General features: G+C 45.2%; 3 protein-coding genes and 1 non-coding gene across 10 annotated transcripts in view; 3 read left to right on the top strand and 1 right to left on the bottom strand.

The window, feature by feature from the left end:
- galnt14 (UDP-N-acetyl-alpha-D-galactosamine:polypeptide N-acetylgalactosaminyltransferase 14 (GalNAc-T14)) overlaps nucleotides 1–1,960 on the top strand; it is a 68,465-nt gene extending 66,505 nt beyond the window's left edge. For both annotated transcript variants that reach the window (XM_057017613.1, XM_057017612.1), the window contains one exon: nucleotides 632–1,960. In XM_057017613.1, the coding sequence (XP_056873593.1) occupies nucleotides 632–790 (159 nt within the window). In that variant the 3' untranslated portion in view covers nucleotides 791–1,960. The remainder of the gene's footprint in view (nucleotides 1–631) is intronic.
- Nucleotides 1,961–2,436: 476 nt separating this feature from the next.
- On the top strand, nucleotides 2,437–6,274 carry angel2 (angel homolog 2 (Drosophila)). 4 transcript variants are annotated; one of them, XM_057016730.1, is made up of 11 exons: nucleotides 2,519–2,570; nucleotides 2,689–2,770; nucleotides 3,015–3,072; nucleotides 3,631–3,714; nucleotides 3,987–4,204; nucleotides 4,351–4,420; nucleotides 4,527–4,957; nucleotides 5,035–5,170; nucleotides 5,261–5,321; nucleotides 5,412–5,542; nucleotides 5,636–6,274. In XM_057016730.1, exons 3-11 carry the CDS (start codon nucleotides 3,051–3,053, stop codon nucleotides 5,788–5,790), a joined length of 1,308 nt encoding a protein of 435 aa, XP_056872710.1. In that variant the 5' UTR covers nucleotides 2,519–2,570; nucleotides 2,689–2,770; nucleotides 3,015–3,050; the 3' UTR covers nucleotides 5,791–6,274. The 4 variants fall into 4 exon arrangements, with proteins under 4 accessions (XP_056872707.1, XP_056872710.1, XP_056872709.1 ...); XM_057016727.1 differs by lacking the exon at nucleotides 3,015–3,072 and having other exon boundaries at nucleotides 2,437–2,570; XM_057016729.1 differs by lacking the exon at nucleotides 3,015–3,072 and having other exon boundaries at nucleotides 2,534–2,570; nucleotides 2,694–2,770.
- A 487-nt stretch (nucleotides 6,275–6,761) lies between these two features.
- Nucleotides 6,762–20,633, bottom strand: vash2 (vasohibin 2). 3 transcript variants are annotated; one of them, XM_057016733.1, is made up of 9 exons: nucleotides 20,330–20,633; nucleotides 18,786–19,206; nucleotides 14,717–14,805; nucleotides 14,332–14,388; nucleotides 14,105–14,179; nucleotides 11,914–12,151; nucleotides 11,705–11,848; nucleotides 9,822–9,940; nucleotides 6,762–8,467 (listed from the first exon to the last, which is right to left on the bottom strand). In XM_057016733.1, the coding sequence occupies exons 2-9, from the start codon at nucleotides 19,104–19,106 to the stop codon at nucleotides 8,398–8,400; spliced, it is 1,113 nt and encodes a 370-aa protein (XP_056872713.1). In that variant the 5' UTR covers nucleotides 19,107–19,206; nucleotides 20,330–20,633; the 3' UTR covers nucleotides 6,762–8,397. The 3 variants fall into 3 exon arrangements, with proteins under 3 accessions (XP_056872713.1, XP_056872711.1, XP_056872712.1); XM_057016731.1 differs by having other exon boundaries at nucleotides 20,432–20,632; XM_057016732.1 differs by lacking the exon at nucleotides 20,330–20,633 and adding an exon at nucleotides 19,871–20,289.
- Nucleotides 13,245–13,317, top strand: trnat-ugu (transfer RNA threonine (anticodon UGU)). The gene has a single exon. It is a non-coding gene; the product is annotated as a tRNA-Thr (tRNA).
- Nucleotides 20,634–24,816: the final 4,183 nt, after the last annotated feature.

Below are 24,816 nucleotides of genomic sequence, written 5' to 3'. Positions count from 1 at the left end.
TTTTACATTAAAAGATCCACTGATGAATGTGTGTGTGTGTGTGTGTGTGTCTATGTGCGTGCGTGCGTGCGTGCGTGTGTGTGTGTGTGTGAGAGTGAGAGAGAGAGAGAGAGGAGAGAACAGCCAATCAAATCGCTGTATTATGGCCCCATCTGTCGGCGGCTGTTTGTAATGGCAGCAGGTCGAGAGGAGGACCAGACCGTGTCCTCCAGGACATGTCCAGTGTCTTGAGTCTGCATTGGCGTCTCCTCCCAGCTGTTGATGTTCTGTGGAACATCTGGTCCAGATGTACTGCGTATATTTTCTGTGGACAGAAAGATTGTAAAGAAAGTGATGGGGCAGACGTGAGCAGGAGTGTCCTGTTATTCCTGTTGTTGAGATTTTCAGATGTAGATGGTAGAAACGGGAACAAGCTGCTCCTTCGTACTTGTGCACTAAAGTGTGACGTGAACTCTTGTTGCAGACTCTGGCAGATTGGTATTTTCTCCAGGCAGGCTGCTGTACTGGCACAACCTGGCCTTTTCAGGCGTGTCTGGGCTCAGGTGTCAGCATTAATGAGATCCTTCTCTAACCACCGTCTCATCCATCTCAGAAGGGCTGTTGATCAATCCCTCCTCTTTCTTGTCTGCAGCGTTGGCAGAAGTCAGGGACCCACCTGGAGCACCTGGTCTCCCGCTTCTGCCTGGACTCAGAGATGGCTCTGGACGGAATGGACTCTTCTCGCATGCTGGTCATCAGCCCATGTGAACTGAGCGCGTACACACAGAGGTGGGAGGTCCCGTTCTCCTGACCAAGCCGGACCAACCTGTGGCCTCCAGGAAACCAGTATTCCCTCTGTTGCTCGTCCGCGGTCTCAGAGACTAAAGGAGAGACTCCTGGTCCGACTGGGAGCAGATGCATGAGCGCAGAACCTTCACAAGGTCTTTTCGCTGCTCAGGAGGGGAGCAGGTGGATTTCTCTTGCACCTTAAACCACCCTGTCACATGGGACCGCTAAAGGTTTTATCTGGGCTGGATCTTTAATCTCGTGTGGAGAGTTCGAGCACAACACGGCGTCGCCAACTTTACTGTGGTACCGCCATCACGACGGTGGTTCAGAGACACACCAGTAAAACCTCCAGGGTTCTTCCTCCACTTGCCTCAGATCATCGTGTTTTTAAGCCTCTCTTTATTAAATTTCAAATTCTCAATAGTGAAATAATCCAATGCTAATGCTAACGATCAGTTTTTTGACAATCATCTTTGGGAACTTTTCCTCCCGTCAGTCAAACTGATGATAGCCGCCAGTGTTCCATTTCTCACTGCACAGGAGTAAGATGCCCCACAACAGTCACTATGGCAACCAACTATTGTTTGTCAAACGGACCTGCTGATACCCAAACTGAGATAAGTAGTTTTCTGTGCAGAAGATGTGATTTAAGATGTTTTTTAGAGCAACACACAGTGATTAAGATGTTTTTTTTACCCCAGCACCAGAATCTGACAGGTCAAGTCAGACACAACCCAAACTCTTCTCAGCTCCTCTGGCAGAAGCTCAGCTCCTTTTTTATTTTATTTATGTATAATTAAGTTTTTGGATGAAGAAACAGTTTATGTTACACATTTAATTGATAAATCATTGCAGTGTTTCTCAGCTGTGTGGAGCAGCTTCTGACCGTCAAAGACAGAATCAAACACATTTTCTCTTTTATCCTGTTACAACAGGTCAAAAGCTTTATTCATATTGTGACCCGATGACCTCTGTGCAGCATGTGTATTCAAAAGTTACTCATATCTGAGATTTTCTTGGAATGTTTGTGCCCAACAAACTGCTGGTCCTGTGGCAATGACAACAGTGCAAAGATTTGTTTTCACCACTTTAATCTTCTCCAACAGACTTTAAATAAGGAATAACTTTTTTTTTTAGCTTTAAACATAATTTAAAATCATGTTTCACTCCACAATAAAGATTTTATAGTGTTTGAAGTGTTCTGTGATTGATTTTAACTAGGATATGATTGCAGCTACACTTACACACCAAAATATAAAAGTTAAGGTTTCATATCCAGTATTTGTCATGTGGCTCACAGCTGGCTGACATCTGTCAAAGCTAAAGATCCCTTTGATATGTGGCTTGAGTCACTTTCAAATTTCAGCTTTCATCTGCTGAACCGAATGGATCACTAGTAAACTGGACTCTTCTCCAATTAACAGGTTAGTTACCAGTTACACTGCTTTAGTTACATGTTTGTATTTACATATGCCATTTTAATTTAGCCGTTATTTTGTAAAATGTTCTCTAAATATATCCTACATGGATGAATTTTGTAGCTCCACGTCACATTGTTATTATTGAATCTATCCGCGCACATTTATGTTCAACATTTCAGGAGGATCTCAGCGTCACGTTTCCTGTCGGGCATTTATTTTCGTCGCACCGTCAAATTGTAGTTTTTCTTACGTTTCATATTACATCGTCCAAGAGAGGACCAAAGACTAAAGACTACAAGTTCCAGAAGGTAGAAAAATTTGAGGCCAGCGGCGATTCCTTTCCCGAAACATGTATTTCGATGTAGCGGTTCAAGAATGAAAGTAAGGCTTTCGATATCAAGAAAAGACTTGGTTTTTTTCGATTGTAATTGAAACATATATGTTGGTGTAGTCGTTTCTGAAATTTGGCTGACGCTAGCTTTGTTCTGTCTTTTATAAGATTAGCTTCTACTCTTGCCGAATGTTCCACTCATTCATCGTTTGTCAACGGCGAATGCGGCATCGGTTTGCTTCTACATCAGGTTTGGAACTCATTTATTCTTCTATTCTAGTGGTCTTTCCATTCCTCTGCTATCTTCACCATCGCGGTCTGTTGTGTCGTGAGGAAAGGAGACAAACGATCATTTAAATCCGACGTTAACGCCGGTTCATAAATGCAGCACATGTCTTCGTGGCGCATATTGTGACGTAATATATCGGTGACAATGTTATTGTACCTGGATAACACATTTTAAAACCTTGTTAATGTCTTCTAATATCACTAAGAAATTATGCACATACATCCGAGATGAATCCTTAGCGATGTTTCCACCTTCGAAGAAAAGTAAGTGTGTGCGTTTACATATTAAAATTAAATAATATACCTTTTTTGGTTTGACTTGGAGACCTTTAAATTTTAATGATTGGATTTCTGTAGATCAGTTATCAGTTTTCAGATGTAAAATCCGATTACCAGGTTGATCAGTCATTTGTGTGGCCTAAACATGATTTTGAATTTAAATAGTTTTAGCAAGGACTATCCACCACAAGTATTGTTCAGTTTCGAATGAACGGCTTGATTCTAATTTAACTTTTCATGCATGCCATCTTCTCCCTAGTCAAGTTTCTGACGCCCTCTGTATATATAATATTCTATATTCTATATTCGCTGAGAGGAAAGGAAAGGACTCTGCTTGTTTTTACAATCCCGGTTCAAATGCTATTGTGAAGTGCTCCCGGCTGTGTGTTCACGACCGGGTTGCAAAGGGATTGGTTAAATGTACAGAGCAAATTCATTATCATTAATTGGTGTGGGCCAATATTTGTATTCTACTCTAACATAATATAACGAATAGTTCCATCTCTCAATGCGGACGCCTCTCCCTAATGATCGCTTCTGCAGGAACATGGGGCCCCTGGACAGAGGAAAAGGGAAGACGTCCTCCCAGTGACTGTCAACCAGTGAAACGCAAATACTGCCATCAAGGTTTGGTTCTGTTTCATCACTGACCTAAACAACTGCACTTGGATGCCATTTTTTCTTGTTGGTTCTTGTTTTTTGGTTCACTGTGCCAGTATGTGTTTTTAAACAATTATTGATGAATAATTCACAGTAAAGCTTCACCTTATCAGGCATCCATTGACTCTCCCTCCTTCTCTCCTCTCCTCTCCTCTCCTCTCCTCTCCTCTCCTCTCCTCTCTCCTCTCCTCTCCTCTCCTCTCCTCTGCTCCTCCTCCTCACCCATCTTCCTCTCTTAGCTCTGAAGAGACGCTGGGAAGGACCCGCCAGCAGTTCTTATGTCCGGCCACCAAGGGGCAGTGCAGCATTTGACTTCTCAGTGATGTCCTACAACATCCTGTCTCAGGAGCTGCTGCAGGACAACGCTTACCTGTACCGACACTGCGACCCTGGAATTCTGCCCTGGAACCACCGGCTGCCCAACTTGCTGGCTGAGATCAAGCAGCACGACGCTGATGTGAGCCGATCCGTATTGCAGTCCTGGTACTATCTAGCAGTGCTGTGCTCTGAACTCCAAAGCCTCCAAAACCATCTGACCACGTTATGATAAATTCAGGAAGGTTTATTTCAGGTTGGATGAGCAGAAGTTTCTTTTTTTTTTAGATCCTTTGTCTTCAAGAAGTCCAAGAGGACCATTATGAAAACCAGATTAAACCAGCTCTACTGACGCTTGGTACTCTGTGTGTGTGTGTGTGTGTCTGAGTGTGTGCATGCATGTGCATGTGTGTGTGAGTGTAAGCAGGCATGTTTCAATTAATCAGTGTATAAATGTGTGTCAGGGTACCAGTGCGAATACAAGAAGCGAACAGGAAGTAAACCAGACGGCTGTGCGATAGTCTTCAAATCCTCCCGCCTCTCACTGCTTTCATCCAATCCTATTGAGTTTCTCCGCCCCGGTGACACCCTTCTGGACCGGGACAATGTGGGATTGGTTCTGCTGCTACAGCCTCACGATGCGGCGTCCTCTTCGGGTCGGCCCACCTCCATCTGCGTCGCCAACACCCACCTGCTTTACAACCCTCGCCGTGGGGACATCAAACTGGCACAGCTGGCGGTCCTATTGGCTGAGATCAGCCGGTTTTCCCGCCCTCCGAATGGCTCGAGCAGCCCGGTAGTGCTATGTGGGGACTTTAACTCGACACCATTGAGCCCACTGTACAGGTTTCTGACCACTGGCCGCCTCAACTACAGCGGACTAAAGATCGGCTCGGTGAGCGTCTCGCAGCGGTAGCGGCAGATCGACACACCGATCGCTCGGGTAACTGGAAAGTTTTCATGTGTCTGCAGGTTTCCGGTCAGGAAAACAGCCCCAGAGGTCAGCGTCTCCTGCCGAGTCCGATCTGGTCTCACAGTCTGGGAATCGACCATCAGTGTCAGTACAGGAACGAACCAGCGGCGGCGGCGTCCAGCAGCAGCCTGACAGGTTAGCCCTCTGAGCCCCGTCCAGGTGAGGTTACCTGTCCCACAGTCCTACGTCCTGCAGTCACCTTTAACTCTTTTCTTGTGCCTGCAGAGGAAGGAGCCTCATCTGAGCCCAGCACACCAGCTCCTGAAACCAAAGCTGAGTTTAAAAGGTCAGATTTGATCTATTAACTTGAGCCTGACGCGCGTGTGTGCGTGTGCGTGTGTGTGTATGTAACCATGTGTGTATCCGTGTGTGTCAGATTGAGGATCGAGCACAACCTGAACCTACGGTCGACCTATCAGCATCTCCTTCCACCTAATGGGAGACCTGAAATCACTACGCATCACTCCCGCACAGCCCTGACGGTGGATTACATCATGTACACTCCTGGTATACACACACACACTCACACACACACAAACACACATGCATCTGGATTAATCCTCCTTGATCTCTCTCCTCTGTTTCCTTCCTTGCTGAAAGACACGGTCACCTATCCTAATGGGCGGGGCCTTCACCTGCTGGGACGGCTGTCATTGGTCGGCCAGGCTGAGCTGGAGGAAGTGAACGGCCTTCCCAACCATCATCACTCGTCCGATCACCTTCCCCTTCTCGCCCGCTTCCGCCTGTGCCGCTGAGCCGTGGTCGACCTTTAGGACGATTAAGAGCGGATGAAGAACCTGCAGCTCTGCGGGACGAATGAAGGAACTAATTTATCATTTATAATTCATGGATGGACATTAAATCGAGTTTTAAACATTTGTTTTAACCAACTGGTCCCTGTTACGGTCCAGAACCTGCTGCTGCAAAGCCAAGCCTCTGACTGGGGGGCGCATCATTGTTTTTAGCTGAGGGGGCGGGGCTACTTTGACCTTGAGGTCTACAGAGCTTTTACAGTAAATTTACAGGTCCTCTATAATTTTAACATTTTAAGCCTCTTTAATGTGTTTTTCTTCATCTGTTTTAAAAACGTTGCTGCCGTCTCTTATTTTTCAGTGACGCAACTGAGCTAATGCCCTGTAGTTGCGCCACTTCACCACTAGGCAGAAACAAAGACACATCTGACACAACCTGTGTTGAAATTTAAAAAATTTTAAATAAAAAGGGACCTTTGATAACTGATATTTTGGAGCAGTTAGTAGCATCATTTCTCTCAGGTCACTGCTGGTCTGTCACACTTTTCCACCACACAGCATGCGAGCCCTTCTGCCTTATAATCCTCAAACTGCTGAATAAATGAGAGAGGAGGGATTATTTTTCATAAATCTGCAGCCTCCGCTGGCTTGTTTGAACCCTGCGCACATCTTTCTGCAAAGGAGGAACATAAGCAGATTATTCTGATGTCGGTGCAGCGCTGAAGAGTCTCGCTTCTGCTTCTCTGGTTTACAAAAGAGCTTTTTTCCATTTTCAGTCACCAGCGGTCGTTCTCAGAGGTTTCATCAGATCCATACAGAACGATCTTCAAATTTATTGTTTTTAAAAGGAAAAATTTGGGGGGAAAGTCACCTGAAAATCTAAATACGGAGATCCTGAATTTATCTCCTGAAAGATAGAAAAATTCGCCGCAAGGTGGCAGCAAAGCCAATGAGCAGAAAGGTTAAAGGCCACGTTTAGAAACATAGATCATTTATTAAAAGAACACATGCTGCTACAGTTGTTGGTAAAAATGCTGCAACATTTCTGATAAACGTGACAATTCTATCAACTTCAGACTGATATAAACCACAGCACGTCCTCACAACAGCACACTTTCAAATTAAACGAGCGTCTGATTGACATTTTTTTTGTTCCTTTTAGACCTGCAGCAACGTTCAGAACAGGAGAATAAAATAACAATATCAGAAAAAGTTCTGAGATTCAGACAAGACAAAGGTGAAAAACAAACCCAAGATGATAACCATCTTTATGAGGCCACTTTTGACCAATTTCTTTCACAAAACGATGTCAGTCCGATTTGCAGAGTTAAACATGAGAAAAAATGTTCCCACAAACATTTTATCTGCTACATTTATAATCGGTGTCGGGTTGTTTGGGATTGATTACAAATTTTTGTTGCCGTTTTATGAAAAATGCACAATATCTCAGACGGAAACTTGACTTGCCCACAGATGCTCCCTCCTCAGTGTTAAAATGTCCATTTGTCCACCCAAAACCACAATGTGATGTTTGAATAATACTCATAGAAAAGCAGCGTTGTGCTTTGTCTCTGCTAACAAACGTTTGACAGAAAAGGATCGACACTAAAACCTTCGAGCAGGTGTGAGCGCGTCTTCTCCCGGATGTGCTACAAACAACAGAAATATGTAAAACCACGCAGAACCAGCAGATTCTGGTGGGAGCAGAAATCCGTTTTGCAAACTCTGGAAGACTGATATGAACTCAAGCGCGTGCATAGCTTGTTTTTAGAACAAAATGGCCACGCACGAAACATTCAAATGAACGTCAAAAACAATCATGAACGTAAACAATCTTCAAACATCCTGCTGGTCAGCGATGTTGGCTAAACTCGTGGGTATAAAATTGCATCAGGTGAGATTATAAAAATACACACGCGTTCACGTTGACCTGCTCCATGGCGCCCCTAGTGGACAGGCGGTTGTTTGCTTCCTTTTCTGGTTGCGTTTAAAGATGACGGGTGAAAACTGTGATGTTTGATGGTTTGGAGCAGGTGACGGAGCAGGAACGGGTGATTACACGCATGTTCAAGATTCTCAGCTGTGAGTCTTCAAGGCCTTGACAGGAAAATCCAGGCCGATTTTGGAAAATCCTGCAAAACGTTCAAGCTAACACCTATCAAACTGAATACAGTACTGGACTCTCACAGGCCACTTCAGAACAGAAGGCTTTTTCTTTACTGGGATGAAGCATCAGATCTAAACCTCTTTGGACCGGCACGGCAGAACCAGTGCTTGATTGGTTTTAAGTGTTGGAGCAGTCTGAACAGTTTAAAATGGCTTCAAGAGATTAAGACTCAACTCTATAATTGGAAATTTACTCATAACCGATTAAATGACCTCACCCACCTTAAATTACATTTATAAATATAAGAGAACGTCTGGTTTCAAAATCTGCACATTTTGAAGGTCAACAGTGGCGGATGAAACTGCTGATCCTGATTTTTCCACTTCCTGTCAGCTCTGGCGTCCAACATGTAGGTTTTTTGAACCGTTTCTCCAGGTTCAGACGAGCTCCAGTAACGTTTGTCCCCTCGTGTGAAGGGCGGCCGGACGGAGGCGGCGCTGGGCTCAGATGCGGATCTGGTAACCGTCAGTGAGCGTGGTGAGTTCTGGAGGCTTCCTGTCCACCGCGGCCGGTCTGAGACACAGGGGAGACGCATCAAACACGAGACCCACAAACCAGGTGACAGGTTCTCATTCATGCCGATTCATTCAAGACTGACAAACTCAAAAGTAAAATCCTAAAAAAAAATAACTTACACCTGAATAAACAGCTGCCACAACAGCAAAGAACATAGGAAAAGACGGTGACGGTTTCTGTTCTCCTCTTCCATCTCAGTTTCCCTATTTAAGTGTCATTAATGTCTTTTTTCTGTTTCACTGCTGCTTTTCTGCCGTCTTCAGCTGCAGATCATTAACGGGTCTCTGTGGGAGGGCGGGTGGCAGCGGGGCGTCCACGGGCTGAAAACACTGATTGCTCTTTAAGTGCCGCCTTCTGTTTTTACCCTTTCAGGAGTTATTTGGCCTGCTGTGCTTTTCCCGCAGTTCCTGGTTGCATTAGCAGTTCCTATCAGTATTTCGGCATCAGCTGGTGATGTGAAATTAAATCATTTGCATTAAATTAGACTTAAAATGTCCTCAAAGTCAACTGAAATTTCTCCAAGTGGCTCGTTCAAGAGCGTGCTGTTCCTGCTGCGTTCTGGGAGGCAGACAAGGTTCACCGTCAGCAGAGTTTTACCAGCAGACGCGCGTGAAAACTTAGAGTGAAACATTTAACGTTCACGTTGTTGGGAGGCGACGCTCCTCCGATAATTCTGGATTTAACGGGGCTTTACTATCGTCATCGGGGGGCGCCGCTGACTCTGGATCAGCGTGTGTTTGGTGACGCTGCAGTTCAGCCGGGTCGCAGCTGCTGCCGGTGGCGGTTCGTGTTGCATCGTCCAGCTGTCACCACCTGCAAACATGCGGGGAATTCTGCACGTGTGCGTCAGGTCTGCTGCCGCCCAGGCGCTGGTTTGTGCCGCTGAGCTGGAGGTTTGAGGCTTTAAGCAGAATCAACTGGTTCACTGGAGTCAAATCTCAAAGTTCTAGTTTAAGACTGTCGGTGACAAACAGCACCTTAGGGTGGCGCTCACCAGCGAACAACACCTGGACCAACTTGGATCAGGATGAGTCGGGCTGAACTCTGGTGGCCTCCATATGAATTACATTAGAACTGAAGGGGCATCCACATGTGCGGCCTTTGAGCAAGGCAGCTCGGAGTTCTTTGGTTACCATCGTCTTAAACTGGATACGCCAACTCGTGATTCTCACAGCATCAGCAGCTCACACACACGCTCACACACACACGCACACACACACGCACGCTGAGCTTAACACTCGGTGGCAGCTGAGAACAGTGAAGACGCGTCAGAGGAAACAAACAGGCGAATTGACGTCAAACTCAGACTGATCTAAGCTGAAAGAATGGAAATGAAACTACAAACACTCACGATTTGTCTCTGCGATGTGCAAAGTGCTGCTGCGAACTGCTGCGCTGTCGCCGTGGTGATAAGGACTTCCCCCTCCTCCGCTCTTTGATTGGTGACTGAAGACTGGAGGATTTGAGGATCTGAGAGGAGGATGAAAATCAGTCAGCATCACTGTCAGTGACGCCCTCGTCAGCACAAACACGTCCTCAAACGCTCCTCGCTGCCCTGAACCAGCCGCCCTGAACCAGCCGCCCTGAACCAGCCGCCCTGAACCAGCCGCCCTGAACCAGCCGCCCTGAACCAGCCGCCCTGAACCAGCCGCGTCTTCATTTAAGCAGCATTTTCCCCTGGAAGTGGTCGGATCATAGCGTAAAGAAGGTCACAGCCTGACAGGCACGGTGGTAATAACAGGTGGGGCGATAATAGCAGGCACGGTGGTAATAACAGGCCGGGTGGTAATAGTAGGCAGGGCATTAATAACAGGCAGGGCATTAATAGCAGGCAGGGTGGTAATAGTAGGCAGGGCATTAATAGCAGGCAGGGTGGTAATAGTAGGCAGGGCATTAATAACAGGCAGGGCATTAATAACAGGCAGGGTGGTAATAGTAGGCAGGGCATTAATAACAGGCAGGGTGGTAATAACAGGCCGGGTGTTAATTACACGCTGCAGGGCAGAAAGTGAAAGTGTAATATCACCAGCGGGTGACAGGTTCTACTGTTAAAACCCTCCTGCGTGATATTGATTGAGTTTATTTTAATTCTAGGCACCTTTCAACGGCCCAAGGACGGCTGAACTACATACTGAAAAGAGCAGAGACTCAAAGGGAACCTAAAACGATGAGTACAGACTGGATGTTCTGGGGTCAGGAGGGGTCAGGAGGGCAGACAGGTACAATCAGAAGTGTGATGGGTGAAAGATTCCAGTGATGATGGTTTTAAACCAGTTGAAGGTGGTAAAATAAGCAGAGAATTGACGAGGTTATGAGCAAGTGTGTGTGATAAAGAAAACTGCTGGATAAATACAGATTTTGAGATTTCCTGGATAAAACAAAACCTAGGAAGATCCTCTGAACAGCTGTTCCTGTTCGTCATGTGGTTTTAATAGATACTGTGTGTGTGTGTGTGTGTGTGTGTGTGTGTGTGTGTGTGTTGGGGGGGTTCCTTCTTCACATGCCCTACAGCCTTAAAGAATAAAGACCTCAATGCTTTTTTCAATCCGTGAAATTTTCGATCTCATTCCTGCAGTTTGGTAACTTTGAAGTTGACGACAGAACACAGAAATGACCTCAATACCCCCCTACACACACACACACACACACACACACACACACACACACACACACACACACTCAAACCACACACTGTTTGAGCTGTGGTCTGAGTGAATGTTTGTTAAAGAGTGAGTGTGTGTTTGTGTGCGTTCATGTGCTAATGTGTGACAGCTGCAAACTCCCTGACCTACATCTCCTGCTGACATGCTGTGATTCATATATCATCCTACTGTCCAAGAGACACACACACACACACACACACACACACACACACACACACACACACACACTTCTGCTCTCGTAAATTCAAATGACTTATGATTAAAATAATTTTTGTAATAAAATGATAACTAACATGTCTAAACAAGCTCCAGCAACAGAGCACCAGTCCCAGCACCAGTAGGGAAAGTGTGGAACCAGCTGCTCAGCTGGTTCTGGACTTGTTCTGAGATGTGAGGCCGCTCAGATAAAACACAACTGCTGACATGCTTGTTTAAAGTTTGTGCACGTTTGGGTTTTATCAGGCTGACGTGTCAGCGTTTTTAAAAGGTGGTGTCTGGCCGTCCGGGCATCAGTCCAGGAGATGTCCTGCTCTGCGCTAACATCCGAGCATGTTCTCACTCCTCGACTCACCTTCTTCCTCATGTCCCGGCCGTGTTTCTCCAGCTCCTTCCTCATCTCCACAGCTCCAACTTGGGCAGCATTTAGCACCAAATTTTTCCACTCGATTGGTTGGATGATGTGGGGATCGTGAGGCACGTACAGGCCGATCTTCACCTGGGAGGAATGGAGGTTAATACTGGCTGTGAACATGTGCCCACCCTCCTTCTTCACAATCCTACCTTTTTCAGAGTGTGCTGGTATCTCTTGTAGGAGCTCTCAAACTCGGACACCAGCTCCCCCAGCGTGCGGTGGGTCAGCGGTTTGTCCATGAGGTCCTGACGGCGGCTCATCCCCAGCGAACCATAGCGGCCGTTGCAGTAGACGCCCAGCACGATGTGGTGGAAGCAGTGGCCAGAAAATTGGGTCTTAAAGCTGATGGGGAAGCGCTCGAGAGACGTCAGCCTGTTGGTCAGGTAGCTGGTGGACGTAGCTAAGGAAGGATGTGGTCTACGACGACGCAGCATCAGAGATCAGAGCAGAGCTCAAAGCCACATTAGCAGCAGGGGTCACCTGAGGGGAAATGGTGCCTCTGCAGCAGCAGCTTCAACAATCTGCCATCAAATACAACCCCATGAGCTGCTGTTACCAACACCACAGCCAGATGCTGGATTTGTTTCCCCTGCCCGGCTGAACCTGTTGACAGTCATGTGACAGTAGATCCAGTCTGGCTGAATACGCCGCAAGGTCTATGCTGCCTGACTCCGCCCATTTCTAGCGGTTTACCGACAGTCTGATGCCTGTTCACTCTTTTGCCAACACACTGGGGAGGCGTGTTAAAGACAAAGCTGTGTTACTGTATTGTCGATGTCCAACAGTCAACACCAAACCTGAACCTCATTTCCTGTTACGTTACAGGAAATGAAATAAGTGTGAGGATCAGAAGGAAAAGCACGTGATCAGTAGTGAGTCAGACCTCACGCTGCTCAGAGATCCAACTGGAGTGGGTCTGGACAGGATCCAAGAGTCCACCATCTGTTCTGAGTGGCCACAGGTCCTTCAGGAGACTCACTACTGTGTAAATATCAGTAAATATTTAGGAAGAGCCACTAGCAGAGGTTTCTCTGTTCTCTCTCACATCTTTCTGCTAATTTATGCAGCTCAGCTGCTGCTCAAGGACTCTTCCTCTCTGACCCGAGGTCAGCCGACCCTCCTCCTAAACAAGTCTGTGTACATAAACAGGAAGTGTCCGTCTGCAGAGCTTTTTATGGCCGACGATGTTTGTTGGTTTGTGATGATAGAAACTGCTCCATCGGGAGCTCACACACCTGAGTGACACCTGTGTTGTGTTACTGTCTGCTGATTTCTGTGTGTTGTAGCCCGCAGCAACAATGTTTATTGCCATAGTAACACAAATAATACAGGTCTTGAACTGTAAAAGTCTGCAGACACTTAAATATTTGTGCTTCACACTTCCTGAACTCTGACATCACTGACCTGTTCAGCAGGTATGTGCAGCACATTGGGAGTGTCCTTCCTTAAGATGAGGTTGTCCACCTGCTCTACCAGGTGAGGCCTCATAGCTCAGTGGTTAGAGCACTGGTCTTGTAAACCAGGGGTCGCGAGTTCAATTCTCGCTGGGGCCTACCAGTATCTTTTCTTGTGGACAGCCGCAGCAACTGGTGAAAGATGACACCGCGAACACCAACATGAAGACTGAGGTTATTTAAAGGTCAGGTGAAACCTCCCTCCAGCCCACACGTCCGTCCCTCCCTTTCAGTCGTGTCGTTTGTCTGGCAAGCTGTTTCTGTTTCCCTCCCGCTTTCATCTGCAGGCTAAAGTCGGTTTCATTTTCCGTCAATGTCAGCTACCCTCCAGAAGAAAATCCAGCCTGAACTGGATGGTGGCCAACATTAGATTTTAGAGGGTGAGCAGAAGTCAAAATCAAATCACATAAACACAGTTTGGTTAACAATTTCCAGCTCAACGAAAAATCTCGGTCGCCCCCTAGTGGCGAGGTGCAATAAAGAGGTTAGCCCCATCTCCATTTTTGGGATTTTGTTTAGGCCAAACTGACAACTGATTGTTTCTCAGACACATTTTCCCATCTTTCCCAGCTGTTTTGTAAGTGTCACCGGTGTCACCAGTGAGCCGCGGCAGCAGCCAGGTGTCATCACGGTTGTGTAAAAGTGACGCCTGGTCTGTGTTTAATCACAGTTCTGTGGCGACAAACCAGAGGAAAAGATGGTATTGTGATGATTGTGTGGAGTCAGGGGGTTAAACTTTAAAGAGGGTTTGTTGCCAGGCAACAAGGTTCCTTTCGAAGGGAAGGGTGGAGCTAGATATGGTGGGGATTAATGCATCAGAGCAAGATGTCTTCTTGATTATATACACAAAACAATATGACCCCGCGCATGTGTGTGTGTAGGATACATCCCCAGGATGACAGCTTCGAGACATTTGATTGGCAGAGACTCTCTGATCATCTCTCTTGCCGTCTCCATTAATCTGAAAGAGGAGAAGTGAAGATACTGATGAATAAAAGTGTTAATTCACTCACTATTAGTCAAGAAAAATGGGAATTAAGTGGGTTTAATTGACTGTTAGTGAAAGAATTCAGATGTTTTCGATAACTGGGTTTGTGATGATGGTTATCTTACCCATAGAGAGGACGACTTTTCTTGATTTCAAAGAACTGCGTTCCAGTATGGTTGTATCTGACAGCCACATTAAGGATAACAAGGACACTTTTCTCCTGCAGCAGTTCTGGTTTTTTTCCACGTGACAAATTATCTGACACTGCTGCGGATGTTGTAAAGTTGTCATGAACAAATGCTGACGTCCGTGTCTCAGGGAAGAGGACACAGGAGGACTTTTGTCATCAGAGTTGCCACAACACTCAAGCATTTTCAGCGTTGGCTGTCCAACTCGCCCATCAACTCAACTCAGTGTCCCGATAAACTGATGTGCGCAGACATGCCAAACATGATGAGCCTCGAACCGACTTCACCATGGCAACCTGTGCTGCCAGGTGACAGAGGATACTGCAGGGCCTTCATGTAGTTCTGGACGGCCACCAGACAGTCTGGGACAGACATGGACGGCTTGAAGGTCGGAGTTTGGGGAACAGGGTGCTGCAGAAACAGCAGAGAGAATGATACAAATTAATGACAGTAAACCACCAGGCAGGAACCATAATTAAGCACGTCTATTAACGATTCACCATCGTGGCTGACAGCAAACTTGTTCGGTCTGACAGTGGGGAACAACAGGAAGTCGTACGATAAACAAATGTTGTCACACCACAAAGACCAGCGGCTAACCCAAGTGGCACCAGAGGAAACACTGATAAGTGAGTCAGAGTCAACACAAACCCACACTTCCTCTGACACAGTGTGTGTGTGTGTGTTTGTGTGTGTGTGTGTGTGTGTGTGTGTGTGTGTGTGTGTGTGTGTGTGTGTGTGTAGCAGGAAGTTTTACAGGAGTCCCGTAATTTCCTGACTTTTGTTAATTTATAACATGAGCAAAGGGAAAAACAAGGATGGGAAGAGTCTGAGCTGTGTTTAACTGTGAGATTACAGAAGAAAACTGTCCTCACTATCCCCTTGGCGATTAGCAACATGGCTTCGAGCAGCAATGAGGATGAACAGTAAAGATTCTTCATTTCAGATAAACTTTTTTCCTCTCCATCAGTGAGAGATGCTGACAGGACAACAACATCACTTCCTGTTCAGGGATGACTGACAATATTACGACTCTCACAGTTGTTGCTACTGATGCTAATAGTCATTTAATACAGTCAACCTTCACATCGCATTAAGGAGCAAAGAGTTGGACCGTCGGCCCCTGTCTGTAACAGCTGATTACCAGTCATCGCAACACATCCAAGCATCCAAAAAACCCTCTCTCAGCCAGCTAAGGCCAGTAATGAGCAGATTTTACTGGTGCCATAAATCCATGCAGTGAAATCCTCACACACACAGACACACACACACACACACACACACAGACACACACACACACAGCTGCTTTGTGCTGGGTGGGGAAGTGAGATGACTGGTGATCCCTCGCTTTCATCCCCTCCTCCCTCAACATGTTCCTGCAGCTGACATCACATCCAGAGCTTTAGTTGGAAAAAACTGGATTTTTAATGCAGCCTTTGAGCAAGGCACTGCACACACTTTGCTTTTCATGAAGAAACACCTGTTAAAAATCAGTGAATGCAAAAACCAGCAGAGCAACAGTGGTGAGAACTTAACTGAGCTGCTAACTATCGGCGTTCAGCTGTTAAGACCTGACAGCCTGTATGTTAGAAACATGCTAGCAACAGGCAACTACACACTAACAGGCAGCTACACGCTAACACCCCCTGTAATTACACAAAGACAAGTGCAGAACTCGTGATTAAAACCCCCCTCGTCACAGCATCTCTAGGGCCATTTCATTTCTCCTTCCCCCTCCTTTGGTTGTCTGTTCATCCTCCTTTCCTTTCAGACTCTTCCCACTCCTAACATCCCCCCTCAGAAAGTGGCTTGAACCTTCCTGGATTTTGAGTCTGAACTGTACAGGAAGCTGAAAAAGGAAGCAGGAGGCGGTCAGAGAAGAATGATCTCAAATTCAGCAACACAGTTAGGAAGTGTCCATTTAGCTACTCTGCACAATAGCGTCATAAAACATTTAGTTACAAGCTGACGTGCACTTTAATGAAATTAGGGAATAATGTTTTTATGAGATTGAAATGATGAAGCCAGGTCCCCATAAATATTTAAAAGGAGAACAAACGCAGGCCATCTTTAACATTATTGTAATTCTCAGCATCAAAACTTGACCAGGCCTGCAAAAATCCCCAGAATTTGTTTCCTGAATCCAACAAATCGGTGAGCCTGGCGTCAACTGTTGCTCTGGGACGGGAAAAACTGATAAAACAAAGGCCTTTGTTGGTTTCTTCCATCTAAAATGAAACCCCGTCAGCAAAGAAGTATTTAAAATGACTGCATGAGCTGCTTGTGTGGCTCTGATGAACAAACGGTTCTTTAAACTGCAAAAATTTCAAAAATGTTTGTGGAAAAATGATTCAATTCGGCTGTTAAACAGACTCAAACAGTCCAGAGAAGGTTGGTTAAAGATTGTCAATAGGTGCAGCTGGTTTTTAGAGATTATCCAGTACCCAGATTGTATTAGAGGGATTTGGTCTCTGTGCCAGTTCTGTAAATGAGGACACACATACACACATCACGCATGCACGCACGCACGCGCACGCACGCGCGCCCTCCCTCCTGCAAGTTTCTACATGCTGCATTTTTGTATTTTAGACACAACCATGAGGACTATAACATGTAACTGTACCAGATGGTTAAATGCTTCTCAGTTATCACTGGTAAACATGACTGACCAGTTCCTGGCTGGGTCACCACCAGCAGCTGTAACTGTGGCGACCATCTGCTTTCACACATGACTCGGGTTGCAAAGACACAAGACAATCATGCAACATAAACCAGCAGACACCTTCGATCTTCAGAGATCACGATGATGAGCAAAACACGAAACCCTCCGTGAAACACACGACACGAAGAAGGGAGGCTGTTCCCTTTACAATCCCTCTCTTAACGTTGTTATGCAGCTTGAGTGCATTGTTGCGCGAGTTTGTGCGTCGCTGTGAGGCTTCTGTTCAGAACAACACAACAGGATTTCAGGACTGTGGGCCAAGCAGGTCACTAATGCCCATGTGGGCAATTAGCAAACATGCAACAACCGGATTCCATTGTCCACACAGAAGCATTCATGCACGCTGGTGATGAGTCAAATATTAGAAAATACAGGCCAAAGAATAAAGAGGTGTGTTTAAAAAGGGAGGAGAGGGTGATTACAATCAGGGGAGAGTTAATAAAATGAGACCAATGATTGGTAACAGATTAAATGCTTCATCATTTGACTTCTGATGAACGACTCAAATGAGCCATTTGTTCCACATTGGGAGTTTAACTGGGAGGTCACCTGACCCTCTCAGAGCTGCTATTTAAGTGCTGATTTGGGGGGTTTCCTCCTGATAGAGAGAAGAATTTTGAGTTTCAGAGTCTGGTGACAATGATGTCATCACATTAAGGTACAGACAGTTCAAGTGAAACTGTAGAAAACATTTAATGAGCCGTAGAAACAAAATATAGCACAGAGTAGAGGGTGGAGAAACAGTGTCGATATTTATTAGCTGAGGCTCATGTATTGTCCCTAAAAGTCTTACATAACCTTCGTACAGATTAAAGGATGTTGTGCCTGAGTGTGTGTGTGTGTGTGTGTGTGTGTTTCAGGAGTGACAGTCTTGGGCACTGCGACAAATTCAAGCAGAATTTATGTTACTTGACAGGTGTGGCGCCCCATTTTAGCACAACTGTTGTCATGGTAACGCGTGTGCGTGTGCAGTGAACAGTTTACCTGTAACGGTCAGGTGAATGTACATAGCATTCAACACAGTAAATTACAATTTCTCAAAATTCTTCCACAAATCAGGTCACGGTGAATTTGACCTCTGACCTCCCAAATTAAATCATTTTATCCGGGCAGGCAACTGTGTCAACAGTCGCAGCATTCCTGAGATATCCTCATCACCAGATTAAGATCAGTGACGGTTGATAGCACAATCGCGCCGCAGAACAAAGAACTGTTCTGTGTTCTCATCTCAGTAAAGACGTCTGGCGGCAGGAACATCTCAGAAAGGCGGCAGCTAAACTGCAGCAGCCTGCAGGATGAAACCTGAGCGGCTCTCACTCACCATCCCAGCTCACTCCGCTACAACGCTGCAGCACTCGCTCCAGCCGAACGCTGCAGAGACCTCTGCGCCTCTCTAGGTGCCACAGCCAATAACATCGCTGAGAGCTCTGCGTCCACTCACATTCACTCGTGTGATTCCACTCGCTTGCCTCCAAATCCAAAGCAAGTTGAAGTTGTTGAATTTATTTTCCAAATTGGCGTAAATGTCTCACATGGCAGACCGCCATTATCGATTACGATTAGCTGAACATTACCACAGGAAGACGAGTCTAGAGGCCAAATAGACATAATATGTGGTTTTTACTCCCAGCAGAGCTTCAAACCCTCCAGCTTCTCCTCCTCAACCTACCTTAGGAAGGTACGCAGCGTTCCGGATCCTTTCGACCATCTCCTGGCCCTCGGGGTGAACGGCCGACACGTGGGACCACATCCTCTCCCAGGTCACACTCTCAATGGGGAAACCGGCCCTGTTGACGTAGAACAGAACCCCTCCGTCCTTGTCTTCGTCCTCCCCGGGAGACCTGGACACGTTGTTTGGGGCAGATGCACACAGCTCCTCCTGGGTGCTGCAGCGCAGGAGACAGTGAGCACTGGTGCTCTTGGAGCGGCCGTACCGGCTCAGCTTGGCCGGGGAGGTCCCGGCCCGACCAGGTGAGTTCGGTCCCGTCATCGATTACAGGAGGAGGAAATGTTGGAACGATAATCCTCCTCCGATCCTCAGAGGCTCTTGTTGTTTGTCAGACAGAACATGTTGATGTCAAATGGAAAACCTGCGAGGGTCAGAAATAATAACAAGGATATTTATTGTTATTACCATTAGTAACAGCAGTTATATCAGTAGTAATAACAGCACTGTTGTCTGACAGAATCGTATAAGCCTGCGGACACGGCGAGAGGCAGCTGTAATGACCGTGCTTCCTATTTTAGGAGGGTTTGAAGCCTTGACAACATGGCAACAAATGCAAACAGGAACACCAATCTATCGAGTCCATTTCTGTAAATGTCTTTAAAAATGATCTGGACATGTGAGGTGAAAATAAACACTTTTTCACTGAAACAAATGAACAAATATGATTTTTTTTTTTTTAAATATGAAATAAATCAAATATTCTATTTTGGGATACCAGATCATTTTGGTCAGAGGTTTGGTGAAACATTGAGAATTTTATATAGTTTTCCTGTTCAAAATGATGATGTGCTTTGAGGCCAATGGTTAAGCGGGACAATTTCTTTAAATAAGATCAGAAATTACAGAGAGAATGAATTAACTAATCGGAAGAGCAACATATTAATACAACTACTACAAAACTGAGAAAGGAGAAGCGTATCTAAACACGTTTCTCCAATTTTACTTCATGTAAAAACGATAAAAATGAACTTGAGCAGCATTTACAGTGCTTATTGAAATCTTAATTAAATGGATATTTCTCTCACCACTTGGCACATCGAGCCCAAGTTCACACCAATTTGAAGGTCTGGCTGCGGTTATTGTTTTAAGAGCAGCCGCTGGAGTTAACAGGCGGAACCAACGGTCCGATCGAGGCTAGAATCGACACGGTGCCGGTGGATGGAGGTGGGTCCCAGTGATAACAAGGCGTCCATGTCCAGCTCGGCGGTCAAGTCTTGTTTTGGATCGAGGTTTTCGAACTTCAACAGTCTTCGATTGTCAAGGCAGCATGATTTAATGGCCGCAGGTGACAAGAGTTTCAAACACCTCTTAGAAGTAAAAGCATGGCCTTTAAAAACCGCCTTGTACGTCCACTAAAAGTTCCAGATTACAGCGGCATGTTTAAAAGAATACAGATCGTTAATTAGTATGGCTTAACTTTTTTGGTAATGCCGGAAAAGACGATATTTCGAAAACTAGGGTTTTTGTATTTTGAAAATACTGACCGGAAGTCTCGTTGGTTCGCTAGCTGGCTAACGCAAGCTCCTGCTCGGCCTCACAATACTGCGGGGACTGTTGCCTCCCACCACCCAGCAGGAGAAAATTACCTCCTCTGCGCATTCTTTCCCATCAGCATTCCGCGCAGCTCTTCGGTGTCAGCTACATCTCTGTGAAATCCGTCTTCATGGTGATAAGGCGCTTCTCCAAAACGCTCACATGATGGAATCACTCAGAGGAACCAACCTAACTGAATCCCCGCTGTTCTTCTGTATCCCCTCACTCCGCGCACGGCCGCGAGCCGCCGATCCTCGACGGTCTCCCATTGGCTGATCCAACAAAGAGAGGCGGGCTTAAAAGGCCGCTTGGGCCCTAACGCGACCTCTGATTGGTGGGTTTTGACAAACGAAGGCGTCAACAAGTGACATGCGAAATTAATCGAATTTCTGTGCCTTTATCTCAACTGTTGATGTTTCGCCCCCCCCCCCCCCCCCCCCCCAGTTTTCCATATTTTCAGCTGCGTGAACAAGGTTACATTCAGAACAAGCAGCTCATTCCACAAGTTATCTCCAGATAATTGAATACCTTCAATGCGTTTGTCCGCCTCAGTGTTGCTCGTCTTGTATTCGAGGGTGAGCCTCGGTGAAAGAAACGATGTTTGAGTCAGTAAGTTATAGAATCCGATGAGAGAATCAAAGCACTTGGAGAGACCTGTTATCTCCTGTTATGGAGATTGTTCAACAAAAACAAGCAACGTCATTTCCCATCTATTGTGACTTACACACGCAGTATAGGATATATATTGACAATAGTAATACACGATTACAGAAAATAGAAGGTTGCTTTACAATCAAAGCCCCTTGTCTCTGATCTTGGCCTTTGGAAGATCAGAGGTCAACGTCCATCCAGAATCCAAAACATCACCAGATTTAATCATCTCTTCCTTGGCCAATTATCAACATTTCCTGAAAATTTGATTTAAATCATAAACTTTTTGAGTTATTTTGCTCGGAAATGAACAACCGCAGTCACATAACCTTGGCAGAGGTAATAAAATAGGCTGCGAGTGAAGAAAACAGCACGTTTTAAAAAATAAAAAACACGCTAAGGGTGTTTATTGTCCTTTATATTTGAACACTAAAATAAAATAAAAATCACTTATTGCGCAATCATGTAACATTTGTAGACCTTATAATAATGTATCCGTTAGTGTAATAAGTTAATTAACAGCTCCCCCTTCTGGACAACAGCGGTTTATACAGCAAAAAAAAAAGTGTCGAAAGACAACTGTTTAGTCAAGCGTTTGTACCACAGGCAATTTTAGACTGCATTTATAGAGTAATTATAGATTTAAACTGGAAATCTTTGGTTTTGTTCTTCTGACGAAACAGGACGTTTGTTGTTTTGCAACAAATGTCACAAAACTCCATCTCAAACGTTTGTCCTGCTCATAGTCCGAGACAAGTTAACAGGTTCTCTATGAATTTGAGCAGCACCCAATTTTAGTGTCTGCATATTTGAAAAAATATATATGTTCAAGTTTGAATGGACTCAATTTATGAAAACAGCCTTTAATTGTACAGCACTCTAAAATGAGATTATGATGACTTGGTCTATCAATTTATAATTTCAGGTCATTCAGGCTGTTTTTAAAATTATTGGTTGCCAAAGAGCTCTGTTGTTAACCTGTTCTTTCTAATATTTTTACTAAAATGTTTCTGGTTTTATTTTGAAAGTTGCTCCAATGTGTATCCTGATTTCTGCCCATTCTTGACCTGTAGTACCAGATGACCTCCTCCCTGCAGGTACAGCCTGTTTTATCAATCTTTATTCTTTATATACGTATATAGCATCTGTTACAATCAAAATTGTTTCTAGGCGCTTTACAGAATCCCAGGGTCTGACCCCCAACAAGCAACAGTGGCAAGGAAAAGCTCCCCTTTAACAGGAAGAAACCTTGAGCAGGACCAGGCTCATGTAGGGGGACCCTCCTGCTGATGGCCGGCTGGGTAGAGAACCTGTAATCTGTCACTAAAGAACAATTGATCTGGTCCAGGATAGAGCTGCCTATCAATGGTAAAACATCCTTCAACAGGTGTGTTGGGATGGGATCTAAAAGACACGTGGTCTTGGATTTCTGAATTAGCGAAGACACCTCAGAAAAATATATAGGAGTGAAGGAGTTTAAGGGCTCGTTGGAGAACCTGTATGTTCCCACAGTCAGCACATCTGGTGATGGTCCAGTTGTTGGGATGGCCTGGTTAGCTTTCTCTCTGATAGCTTTATCAGTGAAGAAGCTCATGAAGTCTTCACCACTAAGGGAAGAAGGGATACGTGGATCTAAAACACTGTGACTCTTGGTTAATTTGGCCACAGTGCTGAAAAGAAACCTGGGGTTGTTCTTGTTTTATCAATTAAAGAAGAAAAATAAGCTATTCTAGCCTTGCGAAGGGCCTTTTTGTAATCTAATAGACAGTCTTTCCAGGCTACATGATAGCTGTCTATTTTACAAGAATGCCACTTCCTTTCTAGTCTTCGCACTTTCTGCTTGAGGGTCCTGTATGTGAATTATACCAGGGCGACACCTCCTCTGATTTACTATTTTCTTTTTCAGGGGGGCAACAGAATCAAGCGTGATTCTCAGTGAGGTTGCTGCACCTTCAGCAATAGAGTCAACCTCAGCAGGGCTAAGATTATAATGATTGATCCCTGGAGAAGCACGCGGTGGTCCTGGGATCAGCACAGGGATCACTTCCTTAAACTTAGCTACAGCATTATCTGAAAGACATCTGCTATAGTTAAAAAAAAAAAAAAAAAAAGGTTCTTTATTAACAAAGTGTCCAAGGCGATCGAACAAAGTAACAACAAAACTCCGAGAAAGTAACTACTGAAAGAGCGAACGAAAAATCACCATCAAAATGGGAAAAATCGACGGGAAAGGAAACAACAGAAAGAAGTGACAAAGCACTAAACAAACTTACTGGGCGAAAGGAATAAACGATGCGAAGGGCTAATAATCACGGGGAGCTGGAGCTTGATTCAAAAAACACAAACAAACAATCCGGCACAGGAGGCAAAGAGAGGGGAGTTTAAGTAGCTGCCGAATCAAAGCAACGAGCTGCAGGTGCGTCAAGTCTCCAATGATAATGACTTTTTCCGTTCTAAGGACCAAGTCAGATAAGAAGTCAGAGAACTCAGACAGGAACTCTGAATGTGGCCCAGCAGGGGGCCGATATACAACTACAAACAGAAGTGGCTTTTCTGTCTTCCAGCTCAGATGAGTGATGCCAAGAGTCAGGCTTTCAAATGACCTGGAGCCATATTTTGGTCTAGGATTAATTAATAACTTGGAGTGATAGATTGCTGCCACTCCCCCTCTCCAGTAACATGAGGAATATGATAATTAAGATGGGTAGGAGTAGATTCATTTAAGCTCACATACTCCTCCTCCTGAAGCCAGGTCTCAGTAAGACAAAATAAATCAATGTGATGATCCGCTATCAGGTCGTGCACTAACAGGGATTTACACAAGAGAGATCTACTATTTAATAGTCAACATTTAATTGTGATGTTAGTTTCTCCAACTTGTGCTTTAGTATTAATTTTAATAAGATTATGGTGATTGACCGCTCCCCTGCTCTGTGCTTGGGGAACTTTTAACCGGGGAACACGGACTACCTCTATAGTGTTAAATATGTTATTGTTGGTGGATGAGGGTTCTATGGAAGCAGCAGAGAGGTGTGTAAGACTACAACTCTGCATCCTGGTCTGGACCCTGGTTTGTCAGGTCACTTTGGGTCTAATAAAATTGGCCAAGTTACTAGAATTGAGAGAGGCACCATCCCGGGTGGGATGGACACCATCTCTCCTAATCAGACCAGGTTTCCCCCCCCCCCAAAAAAAAGTCTACACAAAGATCATTCATTTCAGTCCTAAAACCCTTGATTTATCCATTTGAAAAAATTGCAGGATTCTCAGATAATTATTTAAGTCAAGTATTTGTTGTCTTGAAGGGTGGGGACTACCTCTAAAGAGCCAGAGGTCACTGCCAGCAAGGAAAATGGACAAACTTTACAGACGCAGTGTGAAAACCCCCAGCAGCACCAAGAGAGCCACTTAAAAACAGGGCAGAAAAGAAATCGTGACTCAAAAGATGATGACCCAACTTGTCACTACTCCAAGCGGCCTAGAATACAGTCAAGGGTGACACCAAGAAAGTACACACAGATAAATGCTAATAATTCCAGTGTTCAGAGGAAGCTGCCTGACGGGAAGGATGGTGGGCCTCATCGCTCCACCTCGATGGCCGGGCCCAGGTTCAGCCAAAAAGCTTTGAAAAGAACAAGGCGATACACAGGCAGTAAAGGAGGGAAAAAGTAACTGACTCCCTCAATACCTACAGTATGTGTGGGGTACAGTCCCATCTGGTCTTTCAATCACATATTCACCCTGAATTATAATAAAAGAAGATGATTTCATTATGTTAAACATTAGT

The sequence above is a fragment of the Takifugu flavidus genome, chromosome 19 (assembly GCF_003711565.1).
Source record: "Takifugu flavidus isolate HTHZ2018 chromosome 19, ASM371156v2, whole genome shotgun sequence".
Lineage (NCBI taxonomy): Eukaryota > Metazoa > Chordata > Actinopteri > Tetraodontiformes > Tetraodontidae > Takifugu > Takifugu flavidus.
Note: the sequence above shows the minus strand (reverse complement) of the source record. Positions and strands in the feature narration are given on the sequence as shown.

Bases quoted from the DNA above. Each gene is read 5' to 3' on its own strand.
- angel2 (XM_057016727.1), top strand. The intron at 4,205-4,350 runs GTGAGCCGATCC...TTTTTTTTTTAG, and splicing joins TCAAGCAGCACGACGCTGAT to ATCCTTTGTCTTCAAGAAGT. The intron at 4,958-5,034 runs GTGAGCGTCTCG...ATGTGTCTGCAG, and splicing joins GCGGACTAAAGATCGGCTCG to GTTTCCGGTCAGGAAAACAG.
- vash2 (XM_057016733.1), bottom strand. From the start codon at position 19,106: ATGACGGGACCGAACTCACCTGGTCGGGCCGGGACCTCCCCGGCCAAG. The intron at 14,806-18,785 runs GTAGGTTGAGGA...CTGTTTCTGCAG, and splicing joins ACGCTGCGTACCTTCCTAAG to CACCCTGTTCCCCAAACTCC. The intron at 14,389-14,716 runs GTATCCTCTGTC...TGTGGCTGTCAG, and splicing joins AACTACATGAAGGCCCTGCA to ATACAACCATACTGGAACGC.